Raw genomic sequence first — 19159 nt, forward strand, 5'->3', positions numbered from 1 at the left:
ACTTTTCTCCTTGTAATGGTGCTCATAAAACAGTTTTGTGTATGGAATCTATCTCTCATATTTTACCCCATCCCTAAACATCGGGTTTTCAGCAGACGTATTTCATGAAAAAGCACTGAGGCTTTCACTGATCAGCTGCATTTCCTATGTTCCTGATACAATTCTTTCACTTTACAGAGACTTTGTAGAGACCTCGTCAGTTAATGACCCCTTTATCATTATTATCCATCACTCCCTTCATGTTCTCTCTTCCCTCCCTACCCGCTTAGATTTGATGGTTTATCATTAGAACTCCTATACAATTACCCTGAACTTCTCTCTTCTTTTTTTCTAATCGCACACACAGTCGTGCTTAAACAGTTACCCTGAGCGCTTCCCCGCTGCCATGCACCTGATCACCTGAACTCTGTTGAGGAAAATCACACAACCCTTCTGTAAGTTCCACTCTAAAATAACAACATTCTCAAAAACAACTGGCGTGAACTTTTCAAAAATGTTAATGTCAAGAAAGAATGAAAGACTAAAAAAAAAAAAGACACAAAGATCAGGAACCATTCTATGTTAAAAGAGAATGAAGATACATTAGTATTTAAAGCAATGTGTAGATAAATAAATAAAACAACTATTAAGAACATTATTAGGGCAATTGGAGAATTTTAAACATGAACTGTGGCACTGTTAAAATTCCTGAATGTTACATTTGTATTCAAGTAGAATGACCTTGTTCCATGGTGAAGCATTTAGGGGTGAAGTGTCACGTTGTAACTAACTCTCCAATGGTTCAACAACAGAAATGTATATATATATAATATGGAGAGAGAGAAAGAACATGTGAATCTAACAGAAGAGGATGTAAATGCTTATTTCAGATAGGTTTGAAATTTTTCGAAGTAAAATTTTGAAAAGAAGAAATGATCACAAATCTCAATGAACACTTTTCACTGCTTAAGAACTCTCCTACGCTTTTCTAGAATTGAATATATACATTTTTCCACTCCCCTGAAATGCTTATTTCACACTCCTCTCCTGTACTAGCAACACTGCCTTATGCTTTATCAAGGTACAGCTGCAATCAGACAAGAACCCAGCATCACGCCATCACCAAAACTACCAGCCTTCCTGAATCTGTACCCACACATCCAGCCTTTCCTCTGCCTGTGCTCTGTGCTTCTCTCTCTTTCTCAATGATGGCCCTCCTGTGGTTGTCCCCCTCTTCCGTCAGAAGTTTCTCTCTAGCAGCACACTTAGCGCAGTAGTGTCCCTCTTTCATAAAAACCATGTCTTGATCACAGATTTCCCTCAAGGAACAGCCCCATTTCTCTGCTCCCATTCAAAGCAAGGAAGGCGACATCACTGAGTTGTCTCTAGGTACTGTCTCCACTTCTTCACCTGCCGCTCATTCACTCATGGAAATTACATTCCAGTGAAACTATTCATGTCAAGGTCAAGAGAGACTTACTACCTTAATCAACCTCTTGGCAGCACTGTAACAAGTGACCACTCTCCTTCCTCAGACACATTCTTTCCTTGATTTCTGGGCTACAAAACTATCTGACTTTCCGCCTAACTCACGGCTGCTTTCTGTCTTGTTTGCTGACTTCGGCTAGACCTCTAATTGTTAGAGTGCCTCAAATCCTAATCACGTGATTTAGTTTTTTCTCTACCTGCACTCTCTCCCTAAATCAAGGATTCTTAGCTGTTTTTGTGTTACTTTAGCAGTAAAATGAAGCCTATGAATCCTCTCCCAGACTAATATATTTAAATGCACAAAGTAAAATTCTTAGAATTATGCAGGAAAACTATACTAAAATATAATTATAAGATATTTCCAAATAAATGCATGATATTCCTCTTTATTAACGCAAAAATAAGGCAACGTATTTCAAACAGGTAAGCTTCATGTCTTATTATTTTAAAATATCAGTGTAAAGGCTTATTCAAGTTATTTATTAACTTGTATAAGAACATTAAATTGTGAGATGGTATTCAACAGGACAACATATATACATCATCTATACATGGTATGTGGGACATTCCATCAATTCCAATTTTTTTGTTTTAATGGTTGCAAGTATTGAAACTCTTGATTGGTTAAGATATATATATTTTTGCAAATGGAGTTAAAGCTTCTTTACCTTACTTTACAAGGCCAAAAATCTTGTCTCAAAGAACACCAGAATTCTCAAAGCCTTTTTGTGTTTAAATCTAATATGATTTGGTTCTAAGATCAAAGGTCATAAGCTAGGACAAAATCTTTGATAGAGTTTATATCAGGAAGAAAAGGGTTATAGATCTGTGGTTCAGCTTTAATAACTTCTGAAGGAGTCCTCAGTAGTTCCTAGGTGTCCATAGATTTCTTTTTTTAGAAAAATTGATAGCCATCTCAGGGTAAAGCACCTTCTCCAGCATTTCAAAGTTTGGAAAGGATGTCAGTCTCTGTTCTGGTCTTCCCAATGAGCTGCTAATCCTAGAGAGCTCACAATTTTTTATTTTAAAGTAGAAACCATAATGGGTTTGAAATGAATGCTTTATCTCATTCATATGATGAAAAAATAACTGCCAGGTGAGTCAGCACAAGGATAAATCATTCTTTTCAAGGTATTGAGTGTGGAATTTCTTTTCTTTCAGAAAAACTAAAGCAACTGTCTTTCATTCAAACAAACACTTAGGTCTCATTCTCTGGGAAAGCCAGTGAACTATTTGGTAAAGATGGACTTCCTAACCCAGTCCTCTTATTGACACTTTTAAAAATGCAATGATTCAGAGGAATTATCAGAGGATAATGTTGATGACTTCTATGATGGTTGGCAAAGCTTCTCCCAAGATTAGAAGAAAAGTCTTAATTCCTGGTGCATGTCTGTGTAAAAAAACAAGAAGTGATGACATCATGAGGTGCTTCCTATTCCATTAAGGTAGCAATACCAGATATATTACCAAGCATTGCTGGGACCAGTCATGTAAGGAGTATAATGCTTTTTTTCCAGTTGAAGTTTTGTTTGGAAAAATAATTTTTAAAACATAGAGCAATAAAACAACTTTTCACCATTTCCAACATGTCAACAGCCTTGATAGTTTCCAAAGAAACCCACAAAATAAGAATTCTTCTTCCAGGTGCATACTCAAGGGGAATGGTGAGGCTGTTAATTCCTCCATTGCTTGTTTCAAAATGTTAGGATAGTTCCATAATTCTACAATGTATCAAAGCATTTGACATTAGAACCTTTCCTAGATTTCTGTTGGTTTGAAACCTTGGGAGCTAACCAGGTGAAATTTGAAACTGGCCCCCATACATGGAGGGCAAGGAGAGACTGAAGAAAGAGGCAGGTGACTCCAGATTGGTAGGTGGAAGGTTTAATAAATAAGGGAACTTACATGTGAGGCTTATCTTGGGCGGCTTCAAGACAAGTAGATTTCTGCACCTACCTCCCCACACCCCCTTTTTAAAAAGTGTATATGGAGGCCTTTACGGGGTTCAGTCACATATTCAGTCCAGATGGTCTCCACAACACCTTACTTCTCAAGGCTGCATCCTTGAAAACGGCTCCCACTGTGGGAACAGTGGGCAGAATATATATTCCAAGGACAGGGGTGGGGGTGAGGAGCCTCTGATTGCTTGGGTCCATCTTGAGGGTCAACCAATGGTCATATTCTTGATTCATTGACCCCTTCCAACAATTTCTCTTCTGTTCCAGTCCAAAAACCAACTTGAACATTTTCAGTGCACATGGTTGAACTAAAGTCTCTCCTTAGTTTATAGGATGTTAGAGAAAAGAATTTTGTTAAATGGCAAATCCAAGTTTTGGGAGTATCCTAGCTCTTTGTCTTGAGATTTTCTTGCATGAAAAAGCCTGCTGTTTGCAAGAATTTTTAAAAATAAGAACACTGTGTTGGCACAAACCATAAAAGAACTAATCGATAAACTGGACTTCATTCAAATTTAAAATTTCTGCCCTGCAAAAGACACTGTCAAGAGAATGAAAAGTTAAGCCATAGACTGGGAGAAAATATTTGCAAAAAGTATTTCCAATAAAGGATTATAATCCAAAACATACAGGGAACCCCTAAAATTCTGCAATAAGAAAACAAACAACCTGATTTTAAAATGGCCAAAAACCTTAACAGACACCCCACCAGAGAAGATCTATAGATGGCAAATAACATATGAAAAGATGTTCTACATCATGTGTCATCAGGGAAATGCAGATTAAGACAATAATGACATACCATTACATACCTATTAGAACAGCCAAAGTCCAGAACACTGACGATACCAAATGCTGGGGAAGGTGTGGAGCAACAGGAACCTTCACTCATTCCTGGTAGGAATGCAAAATGGTACAGCCACTTTGGAAGATAGTTTGATGGTTTCTTACAAAACTAAATATACTCTTACCACATGATCCAGCAGTCACACTCCTTGGTATTTACCCAAGGAGAAGAAAATTATATTCTCATAAAAATCTGCACACAGGGCTTCCCTGGTGGTGCAGTGGTTAAGAATCCGCCTGCCGATGCAGGGAACACGGGTTCGAGCCCTGGTCTGGGAATATCCCACATGCCGCGGAGCAACTAAGCCCGTGCGCCACAACTACTGAGCCTGTGCTCTAGAGCCCATGAGCCACAACTACTGAAGCCCGCACGCCTAGAGCCCGTGCTCCGCAACAAGAGAAGCCACCGCAATGAGAAGCCCGTGCATCGCAACGAAGAGTAGCCCCCGCTCGCCACAACTAGAGAAAGCCCACGCACAGCAACGAAGACCCAACACAGTCAAAAATAAATAAATAAGTTAATTAATTAATTTATTTATTTTAAAAAAATCTGCACACAACGTTTACAGCAACTTTATTCATAACTGCCAAAACTTGGAAGCAACCATGATGTCCTTCAGTAGGTGAATGGATAAATAAACCATGGTACATCCAGACAACAGAAGATTATTCGGTGCTCAAAAGAAATGAGCTATCAAGCCATGAAAAGACATAGAAGAAACTTAAATCCATATTACTAAGTGAGAGAAACCAATCTGAAAAGACTGAATACTGTATGATTCAAACTAAATGATACTCTGGAAACGGCAAAACTATAGAGACAGTAAAAAGATCAGTGGTTGTCACGGATTTGGGGGAGGGAGGGATGAATAGGAGTACAGAGGATTTTTAGGGCAGTGAAACTACTCTGTATGAAACTTTAGTGGTGTATACATGTCATTATAAATTTGTCCAAACCCATAGAATGTACAAGAGTGAACCCTGAACTATGCTTCAGGTGATAATGTATCAATGTAGATTCATCAACTGTAACAAATGTACCACTCTGATGGGGAATGTTGATAATGGGGGAGGCTTTGCATATGGAGGGGCAGTGGGTATATGGGAAATTTCTGTACCTTTCATTTTATTTTGTGAACTTAAAACTACTCTAAGAATAGTCTATTAAAAAATAACACCATTGTAGCCTTTGTGTACCATCACATTAACTAATGCACAAGTGTCTGAGATAGGAAGAGTATAGTCATGTGTGGTCTTATTGTGGGTCTAATAATTCCCTTAAGTAGCGATGAGCATAAATGATGTTTTAAGATACCTCCAACAACTGTAATATCATATGGAAATATCTATGCTTTCCTTGGGTGATACTGATGTTGCAGACACTGAATAATAATACTGTGGTTTGTTGTCTACATTAATAATTAAAGGGAATGGAAATTTTCACTTAGAGGAAAGTGAAAATACAGCTGTAGTTTTTTCCCATCTAAGTTCATGAACATCTGCCCTCAGGGATCTCAGCCATTTTTGTGTTTTTAAATTCCATCTATATGCTGATGAATAACTCCCACATTTGTTCACTTACTTGACATTTACACTTGGTTTGTAAGAATAGTTAGCATTTGTTGAGAGCTTACCATATGCTAGGGACTATTCTAAACATTTTACACTTACGAAGTCATTTACTTCTCAAAACAACACTATCAGGTAAGTTCTGTTATTCTCATTTTACATAAAAAACCCTGAGGCATAGAGATGTTCAATAGCTTGTCCAAGGCTTCCCGGCTACTGAGTGGCAGAGTGAAGAATGCAGCCCAGGCACTCTGCCTCCCAAACCCGTGCTCTTAGCCTCTAAGCAACCCTTCTCCTCATTGGCACCTTGAGCTCAAGTTGGGCAAATCAGGAGTATGGACCTTCTACCCCAAAACAGAACCTCCTCCAGCCTTTCCACCATCCACCAGGCATTAACACCCAAAACCTAGAGCATCCCAGGCTTCCCTTACCCCGTGAATCCATTCCAAAAGTTAATAGCAGTGCTATCTCCAACCCATATCCAAGAATCTGCCCATTTTTTAACAATTCCAATACTGCCATTCTAGTTCCATCTTCACTATCTCTAGTCTAGACCACCACAATAGCATCCTAAACTGATCTTATTTCCATTCTTGTCTCTAATTTAATCCCTTAACATGTAGCAGCTACAGTGCATTTTCTGAAACATGAATCAGTCAAGTCACCCACCTCCACTTAAAGTTGGACAACTCCTTACTTGAGTCCTAAAAGCTTTTCTGATTTGCCCCTGCCTCTCTCTCCAAACTCATCTCGCGCTACCTTCCCCCCAATTTGCTATCACCAGTTACACTGGATTTTTGTTCCTTCCCAGTGTTTTTTTTCTCACTCAACCTTATTTGCCATTTATTTTAAAAGAGAGGAAAGAGGGCAATAGCGACAAATTACAAACCATCAGCACTTACTTGATCAGGAAATATTGTGTAATGTTTCATAATATAAAGTCAAGATTAACAGCTTTTTGTCTACTTTGAAGCATTTGTTTATTACCCTTTGGCAAAGGCTCAAAGGAGGTTGACTTGTTCTCAGTTCTCTACTAGAAAAAGTTTTCTCAGCTAGGATTATCCTACCATGTAGATAGTTATTTGAGGAAGGGAGGCTTAATAACTTTGTGTCTAAAAAAAACTGGGGGTCAATATAGCTTCCATATGTAAATTTACGTAGGGTTTTGGAAAAAAGAAGAATTACCAAGTGATTCAGCCCTCTGAGAACATTGCTACCTTATTAAGTCATTTTACCCAGTGTTGCATTTTTCAAAATGGTCTGTCTCATTTTCCAGGGCTTTTAAACAAGTTATACTTGTAAAAAGGTTATTTGTTTCTTTCAACTCATATATAATAAAAAATAATAAGCATGCACAAGAAACTTTTGAGCCACGATACAGGGCTAATTTCTACTATCAGTCCATGTAGCTAGGTACCAATGTGGCTCATTCACGATTACTAATGCTATATTTTTCCAAAATTTGTTCAAGAAAAAGGTACTTGTACTGCTTGCTAAAACCATCTAGAGTTCTTCTTTTACATGCCTTTTAATCAAATATTGCATAGTGGTTATAATGTCAGATCTTTTCCATCCTGCCAAATAACGAAATATGAAAATAAGAGAAATAAAGAGAAGAGAATACAAAACCTCCCCTCCCTCCCTCTAAAAGCATGATTTACTGATAAAAATGTTTTCTTAATTAGAATTTTGGGGGGTTGCAAACAACCGTAACTGACTGGCAAACTATAGAACTATGGAAATTTATAGGAAGAATATCTAAAACTTACATTATCACTGGGAAACCTGGCAAATCAAAATGTGGAAAACAGTCAGGAACTAAGGCATTTTCTAGGACTGCAAGGAAAGAACCTCTGAAACAGTGCTTGTGTGACCAATCTGGTCAGGTCACTTCCAAGGCAATAAACAAACTCCAGCATTCACGCTCTCTCTGTTCCTCTGCTTGAGATTCAAGTTCCAGGGAGAATCTGACTGGCCTACTCTGGGTCACCTCCCCCAACACCACACACACACACCTTGACTCAACAGACTATATCTAATGGGGAAGAGATCATTCCACAAAGGAGAAATTGGGATGATATAAAAAAGGGAGAAATAAGAGTGCCCCCCCCCCAAATAACAACTGCCTACTTCAAATAATGGACACAAAAATTCCCAAGGCAGCAAAAACCAAACCCAAACCCACAGGCTTGCTCGAGAACAAAGGTTTATTCTATCAGTAGGTTTTAGAGCCTCTTTACCCCTTAACATCTTTCTAGTTTCCTGCCTTTTTATCTGAGAATGCTGCTGCTGACAGTGTCATCTTAGTATAGGAAAGCAATTTTAAAGTCTAGTGAGAAAAGCCACTAGCTTTCCCAAAGCTGCCTGCTCACTTGCTTGTGCCTGCACATTTCAAGTAGCTGGGAGAAAAATGCTACCATTCTCATTGATCGCACTTCAATTCAAGACCACCACCCTTGGCTCCCTGCAGTGACTTTATTTTTCCCTGGGCTATTGATTCTCCAACTCTTCTAGCTTATCTTGTCAGGCAGACTCTAAAACAATCCCCAATTATCCCTATTCTTTCAGGAATCCACTCCAATCAGGATTTCACCCCCACCACTTTACTAAAACCACTCTTATCAGTTTCCAATAAGCTCCACATTGTTCAATCCAAAGGTGATTCTCCGTGCTCTTCTTGCTTGACATGGCAGGAACAATTGATGGTTACTTCTTCCTCATTAAAATACTTCTCTACTTGGCTTCCCACAATACTCTCACGTGATTTTTCTGCTGCCTCTTTGATCACTCCTCCTCAGTCAGCTTTGCTTGTTTTTCCTCATCTTTCCCATTCCTAAATATTGGAGTTTCCCAAGGCTCAGGCTTCTGATGTTTTCATGTTTCCATCTATATTCTACTCTCTAGGTGATTGCATTTGGTCTCACTGTTTTTAAAATGTATGCTCATCATTCTCAGATTGACATCTCCAACCTGGATTTCCCCCTGAACTTCAGATTCAAAACCAAACTTGCTATTTTACATCTCACTTGATGTCTAATAGGTCTTAAACTTGATATGTCCAAAATGAGCTCTTGATACACTCACCCAAACCCACCCCTTCAACATTCTTCCCCTGCAGTTAACGGCCCCTGTACTTCTGGGTGTTGAAGCCCAAACTCTTGCAGTCATGTTTGACTCCTTTTTTTCCTCTTACCCTCCATACTCCTTGTCAGCAAATCCTGTTAACTCAGCTCTCAAATATATCCATAATCTGACCACTTCCCACTACCAACACTGTTCCCATCCTGGTCCAAGTGACCATTATTCTTGCCTAGATTATTTGCACTAGCCATTTAATTGATCTTGCTGCATTTGCCCTTGCCCCAGTGCAAGAAAATAGCAGTTGGTGTTTCTTTGAAACCATAAGTTAAAGCATGTCACATTTCAGCTCAGTATTCTACAGTGAATTCCCATCTCACTCAGAGTCAAATCCGTGATCCTCCATGACCTGCCCCTCTTCTCATTACTTCTCTGACCTCACATCTTTGTGTGTGTGTGTGTGTGTGTGTGTGTGTGTGTGTTAGCTTCTGCTTTATAACAAAGTGAATCAGTTATACATATACAATATGTTCCCATATCTCTTCCCTCTTGCATCTCCCTCCCTCCCACCCTCCCCATTGACCTCACATCTTATAGCACCTAGCTTGTTCTGGCCACTCCGGCCACTCTGGTTTTCCTGTCCCTTACACACCAGACACACTTCCTCCTCACTCATTGGCATTTGTTCTCCCAGTTGCCTAGAATGCTCTTCTCCCAGATGTCCACGTGGCTCAGCTACTCACTTCAGACCTTCAGAACTTTACTCAAAATTCACTTTCTCCACGACAACTTCCTGTTCATCCTATCTAAAACTCCATCACACCCTACACACACACACACACACACACACACACACAAACACTATTCTTCCCTGCTATATTTTTTTCTCTCTAGCATGCATTACTTCCTAACATACTGTATATTTTACTCATTTATTTTGTTTATTGTCTGCTTCCACTAAAAATATAAGTTCCATGAGAACAGAGATTTTTTAAAAAAAATTACTGCCATATCCTTAATGCCTAGTATACTGAATTAATTGTTGAAGGCAAACTATTGTTTTGTAGGTACTTCATTTTGTTCACCATCTCTCACAATTAGGTGCAGATTCAAAATCAGGCTCCAGCACACAGCTCATTTTCCAAGTCAGTGAATTCCTTATTCTTTCTAGTTCTGCAAGAGTTATCACTTTTTCTTATTATGTTTACATCGAAGGATCAACAAGTTAAAAACCTATCTTTTTTTTCATCATAAGGGCAGGCAGGACCATCTATATAATTGTGAGATCCCAGACAAAATGAAAATAGAGATTCCCCCTCATTCAGAAAGTATTAAGGATTTCAGGATGGTGACAGCAGAGCACTAAACCAAACGTGGGGCCCTATGAGACTGCACAAGTCATATTCCCATGATGCTGGCCCTATAGGCAGGTTTTTATTAGAGCTAGATCTTTTAAAAACTTACAAAAGAAGCACACAGTTTGGTAGTTAGGATTCTCTTTTCACATTTCCCCATGTCCATGTTCTATGATGAGTCTGTATTGCAAAGGTTTAAAGATTCTAAAGATGAATACAATTTAAATCATTAGTCATGTAAGCTACGTAACCACTTTTTGTGGTTCCAAGTTGATGTTTTAGTTATACAAATTTCCATCTAGTTATAATTATTTATTGTCACTTATGTTAATTTAAGATTAAAAAATCTCACTGCTATATTTTTCAGGACATTGATTTATCATATAAATACGCACTATTTATAATAGAAATGTTAAAGATCCTCATTCATTCAAGAAGAATTGAGTAAAAATCTATAAATGTAAATTACAGTGCTTGGCTCTTTAAGAAATTTAGGTATTATATGACAGGAAAGCAGGCTATTTGTTGAAATATCAATTTTCCTAAAGCCAATTAGCCAAATGATCAATTTGTTGAATGTTAATTTGCCAAGGTTGCTAAATTAAATGAATGCAGTTTAACATAAATATTTAGCAGCTTGAACAAGACTATTTGATTTTGGTTACTGATGGTGAAATACATAGAAAAACTATACACACATTTTTCATATTACAATATGTAATATTCATAATGTCATATTATATACGGATATGTGTATATATTATGTACATATACACATATATAAATGTATGTTTGTATATATATTTGTACATACTTACATATATAGCTAACTTGTTACAAGACTAGGTATACAGGAAGTAAAAATATCTGGAAGGGACCATTTTAATCTGGAAGGGACCGTGTGGTTAGTACAAGTCAAGTAGAAAAATGAAATAAAACACAATAGGAATAACCACCTTATAATGTCATTTGCTGGTGGATGCCATTTGCTGGTGGATATACTCGAAGAATTTTGTGAAACAATCTTAAAAATATTAAAAGTTTGGCAAAACAGAAATCAACATAAAAAGGTCCCTAATCACTTTATTGATATATCCAAAATTTAAGAAAAGTTTTCCTTTTTGTTATAAACAATATAGATCCTTTCTTTAAAGAAAGTCTACCTATTTCAATGATTCCTGATTAGAAATCACAACTTCAGTGTATGTCTGTGACAAGATTTTTCACCTACTTCTAACTTATTTCATAATACTGTTGAATGATATTTTCTACTTTTTTAATACTAAAAGAATTGTAAATATTCTTTTTAGTATCATTTAGCTTATGTCTTATATTCAATTTAAATTTATAAATTTAAAAGCATGTGCAAAAATCAGGATTTTGAATAAAATTGAATTCACTTTTTAGTGAAGTCATCTAAAATTTAATTTAGATTAATTTAACTTTAATTTGAAAGCACCAGAAATAAATCAAAATTAACCAAACAATTCCATATAGAAATTCCCACATTAATTTTTATTTTGGTTATTGATAGTGAAATATATACTTCTACATATTTCACAGCTAATAACCTAAAGTGAATATTTTTGTTAAAGCTGCTTATTATTGTTCTACAACATCGCTATCTTTAAATTTAGTAAATTTGGCAAATAATTAGCAAATTGGCATTCAATTAGCTGATTTTCTGCTAATTGGTCTGCTTCTAAATAGCAGAGTTCGGGAAGGGTGAAAAAAAAACCCTGCAGGAATACCAATTTTCAAAAGAAGATGGAAGAGAAAAATATTAGAAGTGACTGGAGAAGCAGGAAGAAACCCAAGACTATTAGGAGGAATGGAATTTCAAGAAAGATGTCGACAGTGTCACATGCTACAGAGAGTTCCAAAAGAAGTACGGAAGGTCAGGGTACCTTTGCTGGCACTGCTTTCAGTAGACTGGTGACAGTCCGTTTGCACAAAATTATAAGACGACTATAATTAACTAAATCTAACAAAAAAAATTTAACCCCAATGAGGTAGATAAAACTTCTGAAGAGCAAGGACTTAATTTTATTTATTTCACTGATTTTAAGTTCTCTCTTCTATTTCTTCTCTCTTCCCGCCCAACTAGAGTTGTCAGACTTAGTAAATAAAAATACAGAATGCCGAATTAAATACGAATTTCAGATAAATAATGAATAGTTTTTAGTATAAGGATGTCCTAAGCATTGCAAGCCTTCGCTAGAAGTCTGCCGAATAGGGGCCAGCGGCGGGCATAAGAGCCCTGGCTCTAGAGTCACTCTGCTTGAGTCCTCGCTGTACACTTTAGGTATACGGCCTCGGGCAAGTTACTTAACCTTCGCCTCAGTCTATGGCTTGTAACGATGGGGATCATAATAATAGTAATAGTCCTTTTGGAACTATTGTGGGTTGAAGTCTCTAAGGCGCGTGTTTGGGGACGTGCCCAGAGACCAATAAACCTTAGTATGATTGTCAGTTAAAGGGAGAGCACGAACTTATATGAATGGGAAGGGGAAACTGCGTGGGGTTTGCGTATTAGGTGGACTTTGAGGCTTACCTGGGCATGATTAATAACCAAGGCAGACAGGCAGAGGAAAGTGTACAGGTCCAGAAATGGCCGGGGGCGGGGGGGGGGGAGGGAAGAAGAAGAGAGAAAGGAAGGAAGGGAGGAAGGAAGGGGGTGAGAGGAGGGGAAGGACGGGAGGGAGGACAGAAAAGGCGAGATTGTCGGAAAACTTGCCTGTTGACCTCTCTTGCCAAGAAAAAGAGGGGCTGTTACACCTGCGGAGGCAGCCGTGGGGCATTAGCTATCAACTCTGAGTGTGGAGGTTCGATGTTTACTGACGGGCCGGTGCCGGCTGAGTTCCCGGGTGAAGGGGGTTGCGTCTGCGCGTAAAGCCCGGGGGCGCCCGGGGGGCGGGGCGGCCCTGGGGCGGCCGAGTCCGCCTGCGCGCGTGGGACGCGGCGGGCGCGCTAGACGGCAGAGCCGGGACGCTGGCGGCGGCTGCGAGCGAGCGGTGGGCTTAGGCTCTGCGGAACTGGCGCCGCGATGGGACACCTGTGGCTCTGGGGGACGTGGGCCCTCTGGGGGCTGCTCCTGTGCGTCGCAGACCCCCGCACAGGTAACCCAGTTGGGGCACCAGGGAGGCAAGCCGGAGAGGTCCCTGTAGACACAAGCCCCGCTGCCGGGGTCGCGGGAGAGGCGGCGCTAGCCCTGGCACGAGGCTGAGCTTGCGGCTGCACGGCGATCCTGCGGACTAGGTTAAGCTCTTGCCACGACGAGGGTTGCTGCTTGAATTATGGAACCTCACCCTCTCCATCCCTGGTGACTCAGTTGAAAAAGAGACGGAAATTTGGCTGGGGCTTGGGGACGCAACCCAACTTCTCCCTTTCCTCACTCTTCTTGGGTCCCTTCCCCATTGAAGGGAGGACGGGGTCTCCCAGTAAGATAGGAATGGGTCTTTGTGGCGGGTGTCAGTCACCTTCAAGGGCAGCTGCCCTGGGCCTTCAAAGTAATACCCAAGAGAGGGCTGGGAAGAGACTGATAAGATAAGAAATTGGAGTTGTCCGTGGAGATAACGGGGAAGATGAACCTGAGATAGGTGAGGAACGGTGCTTCTATGAGATAGGATCCAGCTCCCTCGCTGGAGTTTCCTACTCTTGGCTGTGGGCTGCTCGAAGTTACAAATGTGCCTGGAGCAGGAGCGGCCTTGGAGCTCTTGGCAAAGACAGACCCAAAGGGCAGAGTCATTGGGTCTGGGGGGTAGTCGTCTTTATGCTAGAGAGCTTTTGCTATTGTAGGTGAAGTCCACACTAAACTTTTCTCAGGCAGGAATGAACTCAATCATAATTTCTTTAACTTTTTCTCATTCATCCGTTTCAAACAATTTAGGTGGCCTTTCCTTGTGTTCCCACTTAAATTTTTCCACCTATCCTGAGAATTTGTTACTGGATCTAATAATTACCAGGTCTGTACAGTTTAAGCAGAAAATAAATCCTTTTAGCCATGATGTAACTTTGAGTTATTTTGAAGCATTAATTTCAGTTCCCCAAAGAAGCTGCTCACTCACCCCTGTGTTTGCAGAGGCACCTCTTTGTCTAGAAGTCTAGAAGCCTGTCTTTCCCATAGTTGGTCCAGTCTAGCTAATTCATGTTTGCTCTCCCAGATGCAGCAGGAACACCCTTCTTTCAAGAAGCAGTGTGGATGAAATGCCCCTTCTTAGTCACGTGGCCCCTGTGCTCTCTTCTGTCACTCTGGGCTGTCTAAGCTGAGCTTTTGGAAAGTTGGGACTGTCACACATTTTTAAATGCCCAGGAACCTAACACTGTTTGTTGAATGAATTAGTGACCTTTACATTAAGAACTCACTATCATCAGAAGGCTAAAAAGGTCCCAGAAGTGATCTTCCCTGAAGTCTTACTCTGTCACAGAAAACAATTACTTCTTAAAACACAACATCCCTTTTTTGTACCTAGGCTATTCTTTCAATTTACCTGGCTTTGCATTTCTTATGGGCTTTGATAATGACCTGTTTCTCCACAGAGCTATTTCTCCAGCATTGTCTGCTGCTGTGTGGGCTGATAGCTGTAGTTATGGAACTGCAGCTAGCAGAGCACTACATGAAATTAAGGGTCTAATAAATGTTTTATAATATGATAGGTAAGAATGATGAAAATGATCATGTATTATTCCTCTTCTTTGTAGCATGTAAGACAATGCTTTGCATAAAGCCAATGAGTATTAACTAAGTTAATGACTGAACTCCCTGTCAAGTCATTGGTTAGTAATAGAACCAAAAATAAAACCTAGGTGTATTTACTTTCTGTCCTATAATCTCCATGATGTTTTTCTTACACCATTGTAATTTGTGGTACAAAATTTGATGCTTGAAATGAAGTACTTGATGCTTTTACTTCTATTGTACTTTAATATCTTTCAGATGGCTCTAAAATAATTCCCAAAGTCATAGAAATAATACCTAAATATGGCAGCATAAATGGAGCAACAAGGCTGACTATCAAAGGAGAAGGTATTGTTGCCTTTTTTTTTTTTACCAAGGTCGAGGTATTTCAAAGGCTGTTTCACATTTAGAGATTTACGGTTTTTTTAAAAAATCCACTAGAGTTGCTTCTCCATTTGGCCAGAGTAGTGAAACTCTATCCTCTTTGACACCTAATGAAACCCCTGAAAGTCTCTATCAACCTGACCATCTGAATTTGTATCATAATTACTTGCTTAACTCCAAGGTCTGGACTATAATGATTGAATTGAAAGAAACATCTTTAACCCAACTCTGCAGTTACTTACTTTGTTCTCCATGGGTCTAATAACATTTATCTTTATATTAAATATAACATTTTGGGGGGTTCTGGAAGTAGGATGTTAGTAAGAGTGTATGATAGAGAAATAGAATGGTAATGAATGGAGAAAGAAAAGCTTTGGATCCCTTCTTCTGCCACCCAATCCTTATCATATGCTTTATCAAAACATGGGTTATGTATAACTCTTTCTCCTTCCCTCGTCTTGGGATGAAAACAAACTAGGCAATTAGGGAATATATTTAATAAGCAACTGTTCCTAGGACTAAATAGAAATATGTGGTTCTTTTAGCCATTAGGCCTTTACAATCTAAATAATAGTAGTATTCAGATGCTTACAAATTTTTGAAGGATGGGAAAGAAAATTTTTAAAGAATATTAATAAAAACTATTATTTAGTCTTTAAAATAAGAAGAACAGAGGTTTTTGGAATCTGAAAATTGACAAAGCAAGATATTTAATAATTCTGTCGTATGTATTGAAATGTCTTTCAATACTTCTAAGTAAAATTTCTGTAGAATTTAATCTCAATGATATACTTGAAATGGTTTGTGCCTCTAAATTGTGAACAATATATTTTGGATTAAAGTGTGTTTTTGTTTTTTTAGAGTTAGACACCTGGAGACAATGTGTTTGTTAAAGACTTTTAAAAATGTCTTTATCCATAGCTCCCTTATATTGTATATTGCTGTTAACATTTGCTTAGATAGTGTGTTTGAAAGCTATTGGGTTTCTAACAGAGATTTAAATGCCATGAGAGAAATGCCCAAAACAAACAAGCAAAAAAACCAATAAAATTGCTCAGATATTTCCTTCTGCCTCAAGACCTGCACTTTTTCTGATCCAGGAACCATGGCTTGAGTTTAGGTACATAAACTCAGAGCATCCCTAGTTAGAAATAGGAAAAAACAAAACAAACCATTCCATTCTTAAGGCATTTTAGAAGAACATCCTTATTAACCTAGCTATAACCTTTGCTCTTTGGTAGACTTTCAGTGGCTCAGGAGTAATCCTCTTAGGAAGCACAAAGTGTCACAGTGAATTTCTAGTTTTCCCATCAGTTTGTATTTCTGGATGCTTTTGGCGGAGAATTATAGAATAGTTAAATCCTGTTTGAATTACAGATACCTGCACCCCACCCTGATGTGTCTTCCCTCTCCTTGCTTTAACCACACACTATAGGGGACTGAAATTGTGATACCTTATGTCTTTCTAAGAGGCTGAGTCTAAATACTGTTTGGGGGGCCCATGATATATACAGAATGTGTGTAAAGTAATGATAATGAATTTACAAAACACACCAGACCTCCAAAGCTACATGAATGTGGTACTTGAACAAAGTTTATTTGGAGGAACTACATTCACATCATCCATCAGTGCTGTGTCTGACCCATACTCCATGTTTAGAATTGAATACAGAGATAATTTATTAAGCACAGAAGAATACTTTCTAAATGGAATTGTAAATGCTAGATCACCTAAATGTTGGTCCCCTATGACTTTAAAATATTTTATTTTTGTAAAGGCCACGATGAAAAAGTAAAATAAATATTTGACTTGAGTTCTCTGAAATTCCACCCTCTGAAAGATCTATTGCTAATGTTTTTGTGTATTCAAATGACTTTTGTCTATTTTCACACCTAATGAAACTTTACAGGCAAAAATTTGCTACTGCATTACTTTGTTCTAAAGGCTATCTTCAGGAGCCAAAGGTAAAATTTTACAATTATGTAAATATTATGTATTATGTATAATTTTACAATTATGCTGCCCAAGTAAAAGCATTCTGAGCAGTGGCATGACTGTGGAAATGATTGTATTTCCTTCTAAGATGACTGATTGGATGAGGAGTGTTATCATTTTGATAAGTTCTGGAGTGTTTCTAACTTTATTGTGTTTATTACTTTATATTCATACCTTGTATTTCTCAATTGTCTTCTTTGATATTTATCTTTGTTAAAAAAATCAGTGAGCCAGAAGGAATAACTTTTTGTTCTTTTTTTCTAGCTATTTCCCTATTACAATGTCTAGCACATATATTGTTGTTTAACTGAAGTGGTGAGTTATGTAATTTTTGTAATATTATGGAGAGCATATAGACGTTAGTCGGGTCCAACTGGCTTTCAGCTCCAACTTTGCCACTCCCGCTAGGGGACTGGGACAAGTTTCTTCTCTAAGCCTCAGCTTCCTCATCAGTGAAATGGGATATTAATTCCTACCTGTTGGGTCTATTGTGAATATTGAAAAGGATGTTGTATCTAAGGCACCTATACATAATATCTGCTCTATAATTTAGAGCTATTTTATATTTATTATTCTTTTGCATTTATCTTATACGGATGGTTTCATTCTTTAGAAGTTATGCTCCGTCACACTGCACCATTTTTTCCCATTGTTTTGAATGTTACAGCTTTTAAGTAGGTTTATACACTCTCAACCCTGCTTTTTTTTTTTTTTTTTTTTTTTTTTTTTTAACCAGAGAAACCCAAAACAGCCTGCATTGTACATGGCAACTGCTGGCTTTGACAACACATGCATTTTTCATGATAACAGCACAGGCTGCTATCAGGAGACCCAGGTTTGGGCGCCTGGCAAATTCTGTCTCCAGTTTTTCTGCAAAAGAAAAAAAAATACATCAACATCTCAGGAATTTCCATCTGAAGCCTCGACCTTTTCTGTTTCCAGGGTACACCCACCCCTTCCTGTAATCTTTGTGCTTTGGAGTACTTCCAGAGTTATCTTCTTTATACCCAATTATTTATTTAGAATTATACTTTTAAATTAAAATTATTTTTTATAGGTGATTCCTTTCTATTGCTTTTTAACTCTTTGGAGCTAGCTACAAAACTAGAAATATTTCTTTAGTTATTTTTTTTCACTAAAATTTATAATGAGAATATTTACAAATCTTATTGATTTGGTTCATATTTTCCTATATATTTTACTCCCAGGAAATACATATATATATATGACATATATATCACATATATATGAGACATATATATGTGTGTATATATATACATACGTATACATATAATATTAAAACAACTCCTAAGCTAAAAACCATATATATCATCTTTTGTTGGTATTTTTTTTTAATTGTTTTTTTCTTAGGAATGCTGAAGAACAGGTCTGTGTTACCATATCACTGATGTGACATATGCCTAATAGGAAAACAAACACATGTATCACTTCCTGAGCCACACTACAAGTAAAACTTTCTATTCTTTAGTTAGTTGCCAGCAGCCCTTCTGTGTATTCCAAACTCAAGGTGAACGCCAAAGATAAGCAGAAATTGGCAAAAGGAAAGAGTGGTTTTACAAATAGCTTGCTTTTCTGTGCTTTCATGTATCTTTTCACATTGCATATCTTTTCCATTTCAGCAGTAACTGCCTTCCTAGATTCAAAACTGCAAACTCAATGCAAATATGTTTCACATGTTAAATTGATATGTTTGTACTTTAGCCTATGCTGGATAAGTCCTGTTCGGTTAAGTTTTAAGCTTAGAAGAAGAGAGCGGTGTTTATTAAAATCGCTATCCTTTGTTGAGTTTCTGCTTGCTTTTTCTATGTAT

The 19159-nt window shown here is 38.1% G+C and overlaps 1 protein-coding gene across 1 annotated transcript in view; it reads left to right on the forward strand.

The window, feature by feature from the left end:
• The first annotated feature begins 13316 nt into the window (after positions 1 to 13316).
• PKHD1L1 (PKHD1 like 1) overlaps positions 13317 to 19159 on the forward strand; it is a 154049-nt gene continuing 148206 nt past the window's right edge. The window contains exons 1-2 of the mRNA XM_068525490.1: positions 13317 to 13389; positions 15207 to 15296. Of these exons, the coding sequence (XP_068381591.1) occupies positions 13317 to 13389; positions 15207 to 15296 (163 nt within the window). The remainder of the gene's footprint in view (positions 13390 to 15206; positions 15297 to 19159) is intronic.

Source organism: Eschrichtius robustus, chromosome 17 (assembly GCF_028021215.1).
Source record: "Eschrichtius robustus isolate mEscRob2 chromosome 17, mEscRob2.pri, whole genome shotgun sequence".
In the NCBI taxonomy this organism is placed as follows: domain Eukaryota; kingdom Metazoa; phylum Chordata; class Mammalia; order Artiodactyla; family Eschrichtiidae; genus Eschrichtius; species Eschrichtius robustus.